Consider the following 16,815-nt stretch of genomic DNA (forward strand, 5'->3'; position numbering starts at 1 on the left):
ATAGTCAAACAAATACACAGTATCTTTCCTTTTTTCTGTTTTTTTTTCAATATCTTTCTCTATTTGTGTTGAAGTCTATATAAGTATTTGAAGAAAGAAATGTATGTTAGGAATATTTATATGTATTAAAATTACTTTCTGTTAATAACATTTTTTTCTCTGAAATAAAACTGTCTGAAGCAGACATTTATTATTTTCTTTTAAATTTCAATAGCTTACCCAGCAACAGTAGTATGGGAGGAACTGTCCCTCAGAACTCTGTCAGATCATTTTGTAATTAGAAGCATAAAGGCTGAGTACATATGCATGTATTTTTATGCATCGTAAATGCACATGTTGCTTTCATTATCCAGAATTTGATCAGCTCTGAAATACTCTAAATCATATTTTTAGCAATATCCGGCTGCAGTAAGTTCCACAAAGTTGTGTGATAACAATTGTAATGCACTGTGCAAAATATTATTTTTTAAGCACCTATATTGCATAATGCGTGTTAACTGGACTGGTACTTGGTTCTTCCAGGCAGGTTAGGGAAAATGAGCCCAGCACTCCCGAGTCTATTGTTATAGAGCAACTTAGAGCTATGAGTTTGATTAAACACAAAATATTGTTCCCAGCTCCTGATATAATCAGAAAACTTTTTTTGTACTCAACATGACCCATTGCTATGTGCTTAAATGTCTGCTAAATTCTTCTAAGCTTTTTTAAAGACTACAGAATCTTTTTTTTTTGTTGTTGTTGATTTCTTACCCTATTTTTCATTTCCTTTTTATTAGGTTTCAAAAACTTCTCTGTCTTTTTATAACAATGTTTTTTCAAAGAAAGAAAAATAAATAAAAGGTGTGCATGTGCCATACTTTGGTAGGAGATCCTAATACTTTTTTCTGCATTGTCTGTTTTTTCTTGTAACCATCTTAAATCAGTACCAATTGCAAAAGAAGTTCTGGAAAATAAATATCTCCTGTCACAGCCTGTCAGCTACAGAAACCCAGGAAACACAACAATTAACATCAACAAGGATAGCTTTATTTTGCATTATTTATTCTGTTTTAGCTATAGGAGCACTGATGAGAATAAATGTTTAATGGCAACCTTTATTTTTGTTACTGTTATGGAATTGCCAAGACAGTTGATTAATTCTGTGCTATTTCCTATGTCCATTGCAGTCTTACTATCATAAAAAAAAGATTGAAAAAAATGTGTAGCCTATATTAAAAATGAGACTTAGCTTCATTCATGTCAAATATTGTTACACAAAAACATCTACTCTAAAATCTATCCATTCACTTGACAATCCCAGGATTGTAAGGGAACATGGCAAATCTATTTAACATCACGAGGATTTCTATACGGAAGGGAAAAAAACAATGAAATCCATTCTTTGGGACTTCCAGTGTGAGATTTAAAAATATTATCTCTTTCATCTTAGAAAGCGTATTAGATTCTGAGCTTGCATTTAGTTAAAAAGAAAATCTTTTTTCCATTACAACTTGCAATATTCATAACAATATTGACATTTTAAAATGCTTTAATTATAATTAATCATACTTAAACCTGAGTTACTTTCATATCTGTTCTAACCATATCCATAAAATTGTGTCAAGCTGTATATGCATGCAAAGGTGAAAAACATCTTTGCAAAGTGAAATTTGCATTTTCTTCAATAGAACCAGTTCACATATGGACTCTAACATTTAGCTTTCTAAGCATAATGCCATTTAAATAATTGCTGAATACACAGCACCTTCACCTATCACCTTCTACTGTCTTTGTAAAGGCCTGGACAGAGAGACAAACTTCTTGTCACAACAGGTTAGTCAATATTCTTTGACGCTTCTTTCATTCCACTGTATGTCTGTACTTGTTTCTAATATAACACAACTTTTTATCTAAAATCAAAAGTGAAGAGCATTTATTTATAATATCCAGAACAAACACAGCACCCTTTATGCACTGCAAGACTTTATATCTGCAGAATTATTATATACAACCTTATACCCTTTGTTTTTAAAGTTATGCCACTATAATGGTGTTGCAGTCAATATCTTCTACTTACAAAACATAGGCAGATACCCCAAACAGTTGTCTGTGGTGAAAAATGTAAGATACTGATATATACAGGTTGTGTAAGAAGTTGGTTTGGAAAGAGTCACAAGTGTTTGGATGATGTACAGAAAAATGAAACTTTCCAGTGTTGTTGGATCTGTTCTTATAATCAAGCAGCAGCTTTTCACACTTTCTCCACAGTCCACTCTATTCTGTATGTGGATAAAACCCACATTTATTCCTTTACAGCAGGTATAAAAAGGAGCTAAAACACCCTGATATTTAACACTAAAAAAGACATTAATTGGAACACCTTCCTCCTTCCTTTTTAGGAAGAAACAGTTGTAAATAATGCTGTATTTCATGCTAAAAATCACAGCCATTTAAGAGACATATTTTCTCATAGAATACCACCCTGCATTTTCTAGGTTACCAGATGACAACTAGTAAATGTGGCTGGTGAGCTAAGTCTGAATAGAGGTTTATATGCTACAGGCTGATGGTCTTTGTCATTTCCTAGAGATCAAATATCTCAAAAAATCACCACTAGTCATAGTATTGCCTATTAGACTGGAGAGCTGAACAAGCATGAGATTTTTCCTTTTCTAATAAGTGCAATACAGAGATCTGGTTAGTGCTTTTTTTTTTCTCTTTGTCGTAAACAGGTAAGGGTCTTCACAGACTGCCTGCACTTAGCAACCCCTAAATAAAAGGGTGCCTGAAGGATGTATGTTGTACTTAAATTATTGCTATAGAGAGCACTTTAAAAGACTTTTCACCTCAGATATTCAATTCCAACCCCTTCTTCAGCAAAGTTTTATTAGCTTATAACAAGACTTGATTAGAAATGTGTTTGCTGCTTCTCAACAGGATTTCTATTCATCTGTTGTGAAATGAAGTATTTTCCACAATGTCATGGTAGACTTTTGTCATAACAAGAGAGCTGCTGTTGTTGCTGTCTAACAAACTTCTTTGGTTTATCAATATATTTCCAAGCTTTACTTGCTAGCTTTAGGGGAAAAACCAAAACCAACAAAAAAACCCAAGAACAGAATTTTGCATGGACCTGGTACATGTGAGGAGCTGGAATCAGAGCCTACCACAGAAAGGAAAGCTTAAACATTTACTCAGTAAGACAGCAAGCTCATGTTACAAGATATTCTTTCTTCTTCTTTTACACCGGCAGGCAGAATTGTTTCAAAGGAGTATACTCACAGATGATTTAAACTACCAATAATAAAATGTAGCTGTTTAAAAAATGGGGCTACTCAAGTACCTTAGCACCGTCTGATGATTTATTATCAGTCTCTTTCAATTTCTCCTTTTCTGCACCAAGTGACTACAAAATCAAAAGTACCAGCATGCATCCACCTATAATATTCACAGTTAAGATATATGAGTAACTATATTTAGTAATGCTGTGTGTTATTTGATCATAGGGGTGAATATATTGTTATCAAGGGTCATTTTTTAAAAATTTAAATCATGGCTACAGTTATATATTCAATCACATCCTCAGAATCCAAATGAAAGTGATAGCCTTGTATTATTTCTTCTATTTTATAAAGTACTAACGCTAAGTTCCATTTGTACCAGTTGCACCTGGTTACCACTGAAGACATTTTCTTGCCCTCCATCTCTTCACAGCTCATTAGCTGAAAATAGAGAGGTCCTCTTGGGTCAGGAGTAGATGTATTATCTGTGTGCCTTGCACATAAAGAAAACCGAGACTTGGACAGGGACCCATGGGGTCCCTGGGCCTATTTAAAGGCCCTTGTAATCTCTAGGCAGGCAGGTCTACCACATGTGCCAAAAGAGAGTTTTCCTTCTGGCAGAAGCACTAGGAGCTGTACAAAGTAGTCTCAGTAGGGAATCACTTAGATTACCGACAGTCATGTGCCAGGAATTAAAGCAATTCCGTGAAAGCAGATTTTTCTGGCAAACTGTTGGTGCAGTGCCTGCCTGGTTCTCAAGGAGCTTTTCTGAGGAACATTTCTAGAAGCTATGCAAATACACAAATGTTACAGTGATATCATCTGCTGTTCTGGAGTGGCACTAATGGCAACATCCACTGGCTGCTGAATACCTTTGTGCTTCAGGTGCCCAGTTTTCTTAGGCTGTGTTACAGTACACTGTGAAGTTGCATCCTTATTTTCAACTACCAGTGTGGTTGTGTTTACTCTCTACAAGAAATAGGTTCCCAGTAGGCCAGGTTTGCTTTCTGTTAGTTGCATTCTCCAGCTTTGTCTTGCAGTTCAGTTTTCTGCCTATTGCTAGAAGATAGGACTTCACAGATGTTTATAAATGTATGAATTGAGAGGATAGTTGCATTATGTAATGAAAGCAAAATATTTAGTAAAACTCCTATACATGGCCAATCCTGCCCCCTCCTCCCCCCTCCCCTCCCCACACACACTTTTTTTGTGTTTTGTTTGGAAATAGCATCTACATTTTCATTAACTAGACAATATTCATGCACTGCATAGGAAGACAAAACCATCTGTGACAGACAGGAACCATACCCCAGGAAATGCAAAGAGCACACTATATAGAACTTATGCTTTTTATCTAAACATAGCTAAAGCACTAGCTTTAGGATTTAGATAGGTTCTTAAAGTATATGGGCTCCGGAACTATAAAGCAGTTCTGATACTCTTACTCTCCTCTTTTGCCTTTTCCTCACTTTTGGACTATGTAGAATATGTAAATATTAAATGACTAGTATTGAAGTCACACAGGAAAATAATTACATGGACATGGGATAGAAATCTGCAGAATATATTGGCAACTTAATCTAAGGAATTTTAAAGAAAATATATAATTTTAGGGCAAGTGAAAGAATCACAGTTGCATAGGAATAAAAATAACTGGCCAGTTCCTCAAAAAGCATATATTTAGCAAAGCTGCATTGAATAACACAATTATACCAGCAAAGTATCTACCCTTTTGTGTCACATTTTGCAAACTGGAAATTTTCCCAAAGCAAAATGTCAACCAAATTTTTTTCTTAAATGAAAGTGTGAATGAAGCTTCCTTGAAGGGTACAGCTCAGAGAGCACCATAGGTACAGCTCCCTGACAGCGTGGGAGAGCAGTTTTTCATTTTAGTTCATCAAAATGCTCTTTGTAGGGAGCCGTACTATTCCTGAGTATGGCAGCACTGTGAGAAGGAAAAGAGGTAGTGACTGAGACAGGAGAAAAGAGGAAAAATAAAGCAAGCTGATTGTGGTGGGGTACAAGTGTTTCATTTAAGCGGACCACAAAGCTTTTTTATTCAGCAGCTGTTCACTGAGGTGTAGAAAGCTGTAAGTCTGCAAGGTCTCTTAGCCTGGAAGATGGTTGGAGAAAAGCTCGACATACTGTATCAGTAAATGTTTAATTGAAAGCAGAAGTTTCTTTCATACTTTTTAATGCATATATATATGTGCATATATAAAACAACCCAACAGCACTTTTTCGATTAAATTATGGTACATAAAACTGATTGTTTCATTGGAAAAAAGTCTATGTGTGTCCTCCTTGATATGCTTCCTCAACCTGTCCTGAGAAACAACTAATGAGATGAATCCCTCTGGTAAACATGGCAATCGTTTCACACTGGGAACAGAACACAAGGCTGCTCAGATCATAGCAAGAGGGCAGATTTTTCTCCCCACCATTCCAAATATTTCAGGGCATCACAAGAATTACAGAAAAATTTGATACCACTTACAAAAATCTAAAAGTTCAGGATAGATAAAACTTGTTCCCCACCTACAGGTATGCCTTCCAACTTATTCCCTCATTACTCATTACAAACACACCTACTACAGTTCATTTTTTAAAGATGTCTTCCAAGGACGGAAAATTTCCATTGAGATATACTCCTCCTCCTTTTGAAAGTAAACCGATGCTTGACACATGATCATACAAGATACAATGTGCATCTAAAACAGAAATCTGAGAAGGAAACAGAGAAAATCAAAGTAACGCTGACCAGAAAGACAAGACCAGAGCTCAGCTCTACCATATCTGGCCCAGCCATGGCACAGGTGCTTGCCAGCTGGGGATGCAGCCTGCTTTTTTTTGTCTGAAGAACAGTTTTCCCGCTTTTTAAAGTTAGATTTGCAGGCACGGTTACCTAAATAATTTGCAAATAAGACGACTTCTCAGCAGCACTGAGGATGAGACTGTGGTGCCGATATGGATGTTCACAGCTCTCAGGGGCATTGTGAGAGTTATGTGCCTATTAGTAAGGGATGAATTTGTGCCCCCGGAATTTAAGATTAGAGCCATACCAGGCAATAACCTTACCTTAATGCAATGAACTCTATTCCCAACAAACCGTATTAGCCTGCTACTCCAGTATCTGTTGGTGTCTGGCTTGAAAAACACCCGACCACCCTCTAGGGTAACGCGTGAACTCGCTTGGGTGTGAAGGTAACCCCCACAGTGCTGACGCTGCATCTTGGATCAACAACAATTCAGCGGCTCCAGCGGGGAATCAGTGGGCTGCGGCAAGGACCTAAAAATGTTACAGGTGAAGACAGGATGGCCTGCTGGTGGAGGCGGGTAGGATGGCCCCAGTGTCAAATGTGCCATTGTGATGGAGCCCCAGCACGGGCCTTCTCCGGTCATGCAGGAACCTTCACACCAACACAGTTTCATTTGTTTCCACCATTTTCTGACAACACGAACGTGTCCCCCTCCCCCCCCCCCACCCCCCATCCTTCTTGAACATATCAACAAAAGGAACGGCAAAATAAATAAATAAAGACTTAGCCTCTGCTTTGGGGAAGCCGCCTCTCCAGGTTTTCGCCTTGGCGGTGACCCGGCTGGAGCTGGTAGGCATCAGTTTTCACGGCAAATGGTGGGTGCGGAGGGGGCTGGTGGCTCCCCGGCCCTGGTGGCAGGCTCCAGGCTCGACTGTCTCTCTCGGCCGGCCGCCCCGGCTGTCATTGCACCAGGCCCGAGCCGTAGCTGAAGGCGTAGCTGCTGGCCAGCGAGAGGGGCTGCTGGTGCTCCTCGCCCTGCTCCGAGGGGTAGCTGGGAAACGTCTGCGCCCGCGACACCTTTGTCGAGCCGAGGCCGTGACCTGCGGGAGCGGGGACATGGGCACAAAGGATGTAACTGGGCTTTAATTTCATTTTAATTTACTTGAGGCCTTTTGCCGTGGACGTGGACTCCGACGGGCCGGTGTCGTACTGCCCCGTGGTGCCAGGGTGCCCAGAAAACTGATGTGCCACACTGAGCCTTGCAGAGAAGGGCTTTGCCCATGTCTGAGGCAGGAGTGGGTGACGGATGCCCGGCTCAGACAGAAGACCCTGCACCCAACACAGGCATAATTTAGGGGCAGATTATTTTATTTTTTTTTTAAATTGCAGAATATCATACCTATATATTTCCTACTCTATAAATCTCAGCTATATTTGTTAGAGCTGGTGAAGAACTAATGCACTCGTTATTCGTCTGAAGCACCGTTTAAGTGGTGGAAGCAATGCCAGCAGTTTCAAAGGGATTTGTCACACAAAAGCCCACTTCACCTACTTACTGTCTTTCGAATAGGATGCCAGTTTGTCAGGTAAACACAGCATTATTGTCACTTCAAAATGAACTGGAGGTGGGATATGGCCACATGGCAGAATACTGGTTGGGAAGAGGATGTGCGAGATCTTTCCTCAGGCAGGCCTGTGAATCTCATATAACCACGGCTTGTTCACTTACAGCCAGCGAGACAGGAGACCATGTGTGAAAAGCCATTAAAAAGCCAACGACCAAACTTAGAAGATGACTCCTATGACCTGATTCTGTATCCCAATCATTTTCTTATCTCAAAATTCCCTTCTGAAATTGAGATTTACTTAGTAACAAAAAGTTAAGTTCCAAACCGCGTATCTTCATGCAACATATATCCTCCATTTTTTTTAAATGAATATTAAAGCCTGGATTTAAAATGGTTTTGGATAATGCTTTTAAATATCGTTAATACACACATTATATATAGAAATGCAAAATCTTATTCTTCCTTCAACCACAGAGCTGCTAAAGAATAGCTATAACAGAGTATAGACTCAGTTGCTGAAGAACTCAGCTCACGTTGAAACATTTCAAAACAGCTAGCAGCTTTCTAGACTGCCCCAGTAGTGCTGGATCCAAGAATGATGTTAACCAGATTTGGCAAAACTTTGTCCTAACTTGTATTTGGAAAAGTTGGGCTATAACATGTTACTGACTGCTTCATGAAAAAAATTGTGATCCCCCTGAAGATGAGTCTGTCAGAGTAATACTTAGACCAAGAGAGAAAAAAAAAACCCAAACCCTAAATGAAAAATAGAATAAAAGGTACATCTCAGTGACACTGGAGACAATAAAACTAGAGACTGAATTCCCACTGGCACATTAATGGTCATAAAAATCGCTTTCATAGCACAACCAAGGAAGATTAATTTTGCATGTGTATATTTACTATTCATTCACTGGGTTAAAATGACATTGGCTATCAAAACATGACTGAGATGCCAGGTTTAAATGTTTTCTGCTTCAAAAAGCTTTTGCATTAAACTGAATTAAAATGTATGGTGGCTGTGAGGTCTGAGCTGCAAAGCAAAAGCACTGATAATACATTATTTGAGAATAGTCTTAAATGTTTTATTGCTTTGACCAACTTTTAACCATGACATTAAGTAAGGCCTTCATACATTTTTACTTTTATTTGGGATTTGCATCACAATTAGTTGGATTTTTTTTTTTAATATAATGCAAACCTAAACTTAGAAAGTTGCGTGATTGTAGGTTTTAATTTAATGTTCCAAATCTAGCATTTTTCCTTCTAAGAATTTAAGGCCTTGTTTTCTTTTTACCCAGAAGCTAGAATCATATATATTTTAAGAGCACTAGAGAACTGCTAATCCAGCCTTGTGATTAGCTATGTAAAATTTTTCTCTTCCTTACCAATAAAGATAAATAAATTACATCAAGGTACATTTTTTTCCATTCTCTTTATGTATTTTATCAAAAAATTGTATAACACACAAATAGCCCCTGTGACAATGAGCAGGGGTAAAGACACTTGCCAACCAAGGGAGTTCCCTAAACTCAGGCCTATTTGTATCGTGTGTTGTATCTCATATCATTAATATCGAATTCACTTCTGTAGAATAGTGCAGCTTTAATACAGTGATGAAGAGTGCCCCTACTAAACTAATTTCTAGCCAAGGTATTAAGGCAGTCTTAGAATACAGAAGATGAATTTGAACCTATTAAGGTTAAAAAGGAAATTAAATTCGGTCTTCCATTTCCTGGATGTATGCCTCAGCTGCTAGCACATCCCTTACTGTTCTTTAAATGAAAATTTGTAGCTGCTAAATCTTGTAATGGGACTGATTTTAGCCATTCTGTAACCACAGGGGTTAATGGAGATAAGTGACTTCTTCCCTGACTGCTAGGATATGTAGTCAGAGAGAGAGAGAGACAGTCTTAGGTCCAAAAGATTAAAAGACACACTCAACAGAGCCAAAAGATACAAGACACCTGGTCAAGGCTTAAGCTGAAGAGTACGACATCAATCTATGGAAATAATAACAAAAAGAATAGAGGACATTGGTTCAAATGAAATGAGAAAGCCATGGGTAATAGAGAATTTGTGAGTTTAGGAAAGAATGGCTTTATGCAATATGTTATACTTTCAACTTATATTTTTTTTTAAAACAATGAACTATATTAATACATTTAAATAACAATAAAAAATAATGGTGGTAAAATAATGAAATAGTCCAATGGTTCCAAGTTGGCTTAAGACTCCTAAGTAGTAAATTTCCAAAATTTAAGTTTTTGTTCAGCTTTTTTTTTAAATTTAGTACATCCCATAGTGGAAATTCTAAATTATAATCGATTCTTTTATTTGTATTCCTACTAAATGTTATTTTAATACTCATACAGCTGATCAGCCTTGTGGGATCTTAGGTACTGCAGCATCTCACAGGTACGCTTTATGTCAGCACAAAGGATTTCAAAACTAAAGATACAGGAAGAGTTTTTGCAGTAAAGAATTTAGGTTCCACAGCTTTCTAAGCATCCCACGTCAATAGTATTTTCTGTGTCATATTTGGTTTTAAAAGGTTAAGAGAGAAGAAGAACGCTGTTTGTGGATTTTGGAGCTCTTTGGTACCACAGCTGTTTTCAAGAACAGAGAACTAAGTCTTCTCTACAGTTCTTCTAAAGTCAGCATAAGAGGAATTTGATTAACACACACTTTGTGACCTGAAGACTCCAGTAGAATTGGGAGAGTTTTTTCCCGGGGCTTGCATATGAAACGTTTTGATGGGTTTTTTTGGTTTTTTGTTTTTTTCCTGTTGTAAGACAGGACCTTGGAAAGGTATTATTAAGCCTACTTCATCCTTTATTTAAATTTACTTTCAGGATCATAGAATGCAATGAAGCTGTAGTCCAAAGCAATTAGGTATGAATGATTCATCAAGATAATTTAATGTAACCTGGCAAATTACAGAAAAATTAGATTTTTCCTGATCTTAATTATGTTGGAAGCAGAGGCAGTATACACAAGGATCTTATTTCATGACATGGTGCTTATTTATAACAATTCTTTAGAGGAAAACCCCAATGGTTTCCTAGTAACAGCGGTGATTGATGTACATATAAGTAGATCGATCACAACTTCTGAGAGAAAAATTGCAGTACTCAGCTAAATGAAAATCAAAAAAACCCCAGAAAAAAAAAAAGTAGAGATCTAGTGATAAGCTTTAAAAACTCTCTTACTGCTGCTTCTTGGGAGATGTTTCTCTTTGTTTCGGATTCAGAATTCAAATTCTTAACCAAAAGGCAGGTGTCAACCCTTTTTCTTTTCTCAATGAAAAAAAGGTCACACTTTTCTTTTACAACACAGAATTCAAGGGACTCTCTCATCTGATATTCTTTGGTTAGAGCACTCATCTATGATGTACAAGTCCTGTGTTAAAATTCCCCACTGCCTGTGGGCAAGGTTCAACATTACACTTTCTGTAATGGAAAAATCAGCTGAAAATGTTCCCTTTCTCCTTTCTGCCCACACTGCTGTTCACTGTCCCTCAGTTTTGCCATTGTGACTGAAAGGGTGCTTTGTAGACTGAAGCACTTTGGTCATCTGGTTTGCAAGAGCCCTACAAACTGTTGTACTGGCACAGCCGAGGAGCAGGAACAAGCAGACAAGGGTAAGAGATGGCAGGGTATTTCTCAGACTGGCTTTGGTGCCAGATAGTTTGTTTGCGGAATGATGACCTGTGAGCAATATGCAACCCAATGTAGGTGAATGTTATCGCCACCAGACTACTCATTTCTCTGATGCAGAATCACTTTTGAAACCCTGTGACTAAGCTTTTCTAATATGAGATCTAATATAAGTGTATATTTTTGCAGCACAATGATTAAAAATTAATAGAACCAGAGACGACTCTGTTTCAGCTTCTGTTGCAGGCCTTTTATGTACCTCATATTAGATAGTCATTATGTAAAAAAAAGCAGCAGACTTTCACAGCTGCACAGCAAGCTTTCATCTGGGATTTCTTAACCTCTGAACAGATGACTTTACAAACAAAATGATGTCCTTCTAATGTAGTTTTACTTTTCTAGGTAATAATAATAAACTTTATTTTTGAAAATAAAATTTGGTATTTCCATTCCCAAGATTCCACAAAATGGAAGTCATTAAATTAAAGCCAATTGGATATCTTTATTAGTATTATGTTTTGTATATTTGTACTTGGGGGTGTTCTGAGACTTCATGAGGACAAGAGCTCTGTGACTGATATAGATGTTTCTATAAATGTTATGGAAAAACACGGTTGTTGAAAAGAAAGTTCTAGGAATCAATCAGTGCAAGCTAAGACCAAATAAAGTGAATCACTTGTTCCATTGTAAAGCAATCTTTTCTTTTTAGAAATGCTTATTGGAAAATTCTGTTGTTCACAATAAACAGAACAGTCTGGAAAACAGTGAAACAGAGACGATGGGGTTTTTCTCCACAAAGGATGGTGCATGGAGGTGGAAAAAACCCCAATTAGCTAACAGATGTTTCAGGAATGAAATGTTAGTAAGAAGGAGTTACTTGTATGTTGTTTCCCCACATAATTCTCAATGGACAATAAATGCGGCCCTTCAGCCAGAAAAGTTCACAAAACTAGTACCAGCCTTTAATCTAGATTTTTGTTCTCTAAGGACTTTCCTAACAGCAGAGAAAGCTCCTATTTATACTAGAGGAGGCCTGCAGATTGTACTGAGGATATGGTTTTGGTGGGGAAGCATGTCTTGAGGTGCTTCAACCTCTAATATTCATTCTTTGTAGCTCTTTTATTAAGACACAGGACAAAATGGGAGAGGCACTGTAGCTATGTACTGAAAACCCACTAGAGAAAATGAAACACTTACTGCAAGAAACTAAATTAGTATGACTGCTTATTTCAGATGGAAGCTTTTATCCTCTAAGAGCTTTTGTTGCAAAGAAAGAGACTCCACATTTTATTCTGAATAAAGAAAATGTTGCTCAAAAAAACCCCCTACTACAATCTCAAATCAGTCAAGGGGCTATTATTGCATCAAAAAGGATACTTTCATTTAAGGCAGAAAATAAATGATTGCTGTTATCCTATTTATAAATTGATACTGGTTTAAATTCTGCCAACTCTCTTATTGATTATACAGTGTCTTCTATTGAGCTGCTGATGACAAAGCAGCTTTTCCTTTTCTGCTGTTAGATGATTGGAATAACTAAAGCAAAGTTTCATAGCAGGACAAACTGCTACAAAGCAAAACATTTATTTTGCAGTAATGATGCAGTTGGATTGGAAGGGCATTAATTGGTACAGCAATTATTATGCTGTCACTCACAAAAAGATGCAATGGAAGGGAGCAGATGGAAACTGAAAAATAGCATAAACTACATTACAGCGTATTGATTCCCATATACTTATTGAAAACGAAACTGCAGGCCTGTTTCAGTTCCAAATAAAGAAATACAAATTTTCCCTTGCATTTAACTACAGTTGGAATTAAAACTCCCAGGAGCACAGCTGGGCTCCAACTTATATTTTCTAAAATAAATTTGGATTTCATTTAATCAAATATTTAGCTTTCTGAAAGGAAAATGAATATCAGGAAACATAATTTTTGAGACAGATTTTTAAGAAAATGCTTTAGTTTATTTATTAGAAATAATTCTGGAAAAAAAAATTATGATAAATTATATGGGAAATATATTAAGAAAGTGAATGCAAAAAACCCCCTCCTAACATTTAAAAATACTTCCTTTTTATTCTCAATTAAAAACATTTTAATTTCCTTTAGAATTTGAAATGAAATTAATAACCATTTTTTTTTTTTTAGGCCAGCATCAAGATTAGTAAGTATCTGAGTAGAATATACTTATTACAGAACTCTATCACTTTCCAGTATTGGAAGACTATTATTTATCTTAAATGTTTTTGGCATTGTCATCAAGTTCTCCTCTAGAAAAGAAGAAATTTTACATGTGCATGCAGAAAAGATTGCAGGATTGGCAGTTTGAAACCAGTAAATTTACAATATGTCAAATTTTTGAGTCTTAAGGAAAAAGTTTTCAGCATTCCAATTTTGGCACAAGAATGCTGGAGATTTATGAAGAGTACATTTATGTGTCAATATTTTGAAATAAAGAAAATGCATGTAGTTAGAGCTTTACAATAGTGATAATTGTTTCAATACCTATGAATAACATGAATTGCTTGTAAACATTATGTACAGAAAAAAGGAGAGCCATTTCACCTGCACCCGTACCTAAAATAGCAAGTATTTAAAAGCAGTATCTTGAATCACATAACTAAAATTAATGTATTGACTAAAGGTCAGGTTGGTTTAATTGCAGTTGTGTTTATCCAGATAGTGTTTTTAAATACTTGCTTTCCTATTGCATTTAAACTCTATATTACTTACTTAGGCTATCACAAACTGATGTATGTCCTGTGGTAGAAATATCAGCACATCATCCACATCTTTCTCTAAGATGAATAGGTTTACCTCACCCTCTACTTTTACTTGATTATCTTTTTCCACTGGGGATTTTTTCTAGTAATGCATCTTTTTATCCATAGTACCACCTTCCTATGCCTCTGTGTGTTTATAAAGGGAGGAGATGTATATAAACACCTGCTACCTACTCTCTCTACCTAGGAGATGGAAAAGAAAGTTACTTACAATCATAGAATCATAGAATCATTGAGGTTGGAAATGACCTTTAAGATCATCCAGTCCAACCATTAACCCAACATTACCAAGTCCACACTAAACCAGTTAAGGGTAGACTAGACTAAACCATATCCCCAAGTACCACATCTACCCGTTTTTTGAACTCTTCCAGGGATGGTGACTCCACCACCTCTCTGGGCAGCCTGTTCCAATGCTTGACTGCCCTTTCTGTGAAGAAATTTTTCCTAATATCCAATCTAAACCTCCCCACTTGTACACATCTCACATTACCCAATAGTCTTTTCCCTTTCTGCTTGCATTCCTGCAGCCAAAATATGACATATATTTGGGAAAAGTAATCTATTTTACACATTACATCTCTTTGACTTGTGCTCTTCTATTTGTAATACATAATTGTATGTCTGCATACCTGAACTACAGGGAGATTAAATAAAAGAAAGTATCTGAATGGAGTAGCAATTTTTTTTTAGTTCTGTTCTCTGAGCCAACATGCAGATAAAGACAGTAGGCTTGTACTTAGCTTTCTTATGTTGTCTTCCATATACAGACTGCAGTGGTCCTTACAGAGATTAATTGATTTCATCTTTACAGCTTTTTACACTTGTGCTAATGTTGTAATACAAAACCAACCTCTTCTCTCCCTCTGTTCTGAGTCCAGCTCCTTAACTATGCCAACACAGTTGAAGGAGGCACAATCATGTACTCGCTTAGCACAAAATTAGGCTAAGGGCCAACTTTGCTTCAAAACAAACACAATTTTCCAGATGAAAACTGTCAGAAAGAAGGGTTTCTGGTTTTCGTTTCACAGCTTCTACAGAAGTAAAATTTTCTGCAGTGATACTTTCAATTTTTAGTTTATTGATTTTAAAGTATTTATCAGGCAACCCTGACTTATGCTAGCCCTGCATTGAGCAAGCAGTTGGGATGACTCAATTCCAGAGCCATCTTCCAGCCCAAATTATTCTGTGATGTAACGCAATATTTTATTTTCAGTCATTTTGCTTTGTGAGAGAAAACAAGCTACCTTGTTTTAAATCAGTTAAAGAAAACATTCTTCCTGACTGGCACACTGTATTAGGAGAGTTGTATTTTTTTCTGAATCATTAAACAGGTGGTATAAGTTGTGTGTGTTAGAGAAGTGACTATGGTAAAGGATTTTGTTTTATAACGAAAGATACAGGCACCATGACCTCGAAGAAAAGCTTTTGAGAAGTGTGTGCAGTTTAATAGTGAAATGTGTCAAAATTATCAACAAGTTACTTAAGGCTCTAAATGCAATCTTGAATGAGTGCCCTAACAAAGCTGCCTGAAAAGTCTGAGTACTTTGTACAAGGTGGCTGGCATTCCTGGACTAATTTATCCTTTCAACCCAGTCAGCCAGAAACTAATATAAAACATTTCCACATAAGCTGTATAAGTGAGGTTTATTATGAGAATAACAACTCTGTTTGTGAACTTTATGCCTGTCCAAAGTAAAGTAAAATTATTTCATTTACCATAGATATAAACAGAGACTAATCATTTTTATATAAAATGCACGTTGTTTAATTTTCGAATTCAAGCTCAAACCTTAATGAGCTTTTTAAACAGAAACTTCATAAAACTGAGGCATTCCATGTTGGTAATATTAAGGAAAGAAAAAGAAAATTGTAGAGGAGGAATTCCTGCAAGTGACAATTTCTTTCACTTCAAGGAACATTTGAGTTGGATAAGAATACTGACAAATTATAAGACGAAGGCAAAATGCAAGAAAAAAGAAGAAAATAATGTTCTGATCCTAAGTACATATGGGAAAAGCTAAGGTAGGGGGAAGAGAAAACAGCCAAGGAAAACTCCAGTAAGAAAATTATTTTAGTCTTTACAGTACTTTGTGTCATGGGGACATGACAAACCAACAAAAGGAAACACTCAATAAAATTACCCAGCTCCTGGAATAACTGAAAAGTGGGAAGAATATAAAGCTAGTGAAAAGAGAAACATATGTGAAAGATAGATAAAATGTCAACTGATTGTTGATCTCTGTGCATAAACAGATTTCCAGTATAATTTTCTTTTACATCCTTGAAAACTGCATCTACTAGAATCTTTTACAATCTTGGTTTACCAATTTGTTAGATCATTGTTCACTTATTCCTTCCTTAAAATGTTTTTGTTGCATTTTTATTACAGCCAAACTAAATTCCCAGTCAAAACAGGGATCTTATCAGATACCTTGTTAAAAAAACCCCAAACCCTAAATCTCTAACTGATTTAGCATGAAGCATCTTACTAAAAAATGCAACGCAAAAATGCAAATTTATACATTGCATATCACTTTGATGATATGGAATATCTCACTGTTAAATATTTATTACATTTCAAATCATGTTGACATTTCCCCTTGGATACACTGTTGCACAAATCACTATGCAGGCCTCATGCAATTCTACTGATACTACAGAGGTGAGGTGAAATAGTGAATTTATAATTTCATATTAGAGTATCTAAAGTGAAATGAAGGAAAAAATTACTTATATTGACAAAAAGCACATGAAGCAGAGATAGTACACTGCCTTTGAAA

The 16,815-nt window shown here is 36.6% G+C and overlaps 1 protein-coding gene across 1 annotated transcript in view; it reads right to left on the reverse strand.

Annotated features, from left to right (window-relative positions):
- Positions 1-6,979: 6,979 nt before the first annotated feature.
- The window catches only part of DOK6 (docking protein 6), a 264,667-nt gene continuing 254,831 nt past the window's right edge, over positions 6,980-16,815 (reverse strand). Inside the window, exon 8 of the mRNA XM_075705728.1 lies at positions 6,980-7,119. Within this exon, the coding sequence (XP_075561843.1) occupies positions 6,980-7,119 (140 nt within the window). The remainder of the gene's footprint in view (positions 7,120-16,815) is intronic.

Source organism: Pelecanus crispus, chromosome 2 (genome assembly GCF_030463565.1).
Source record: "Pelecanus crispus isolate bPelCri1 chromosome 2, bPelCri1.pri, whole genome shotgun sequence".
Lineage (NCBI taxonomy): Eukaryota > Metazoa > Chordata > Aves > Pelecaniformes > Pelecanidae > Pelecanus > Pelecanus crispus.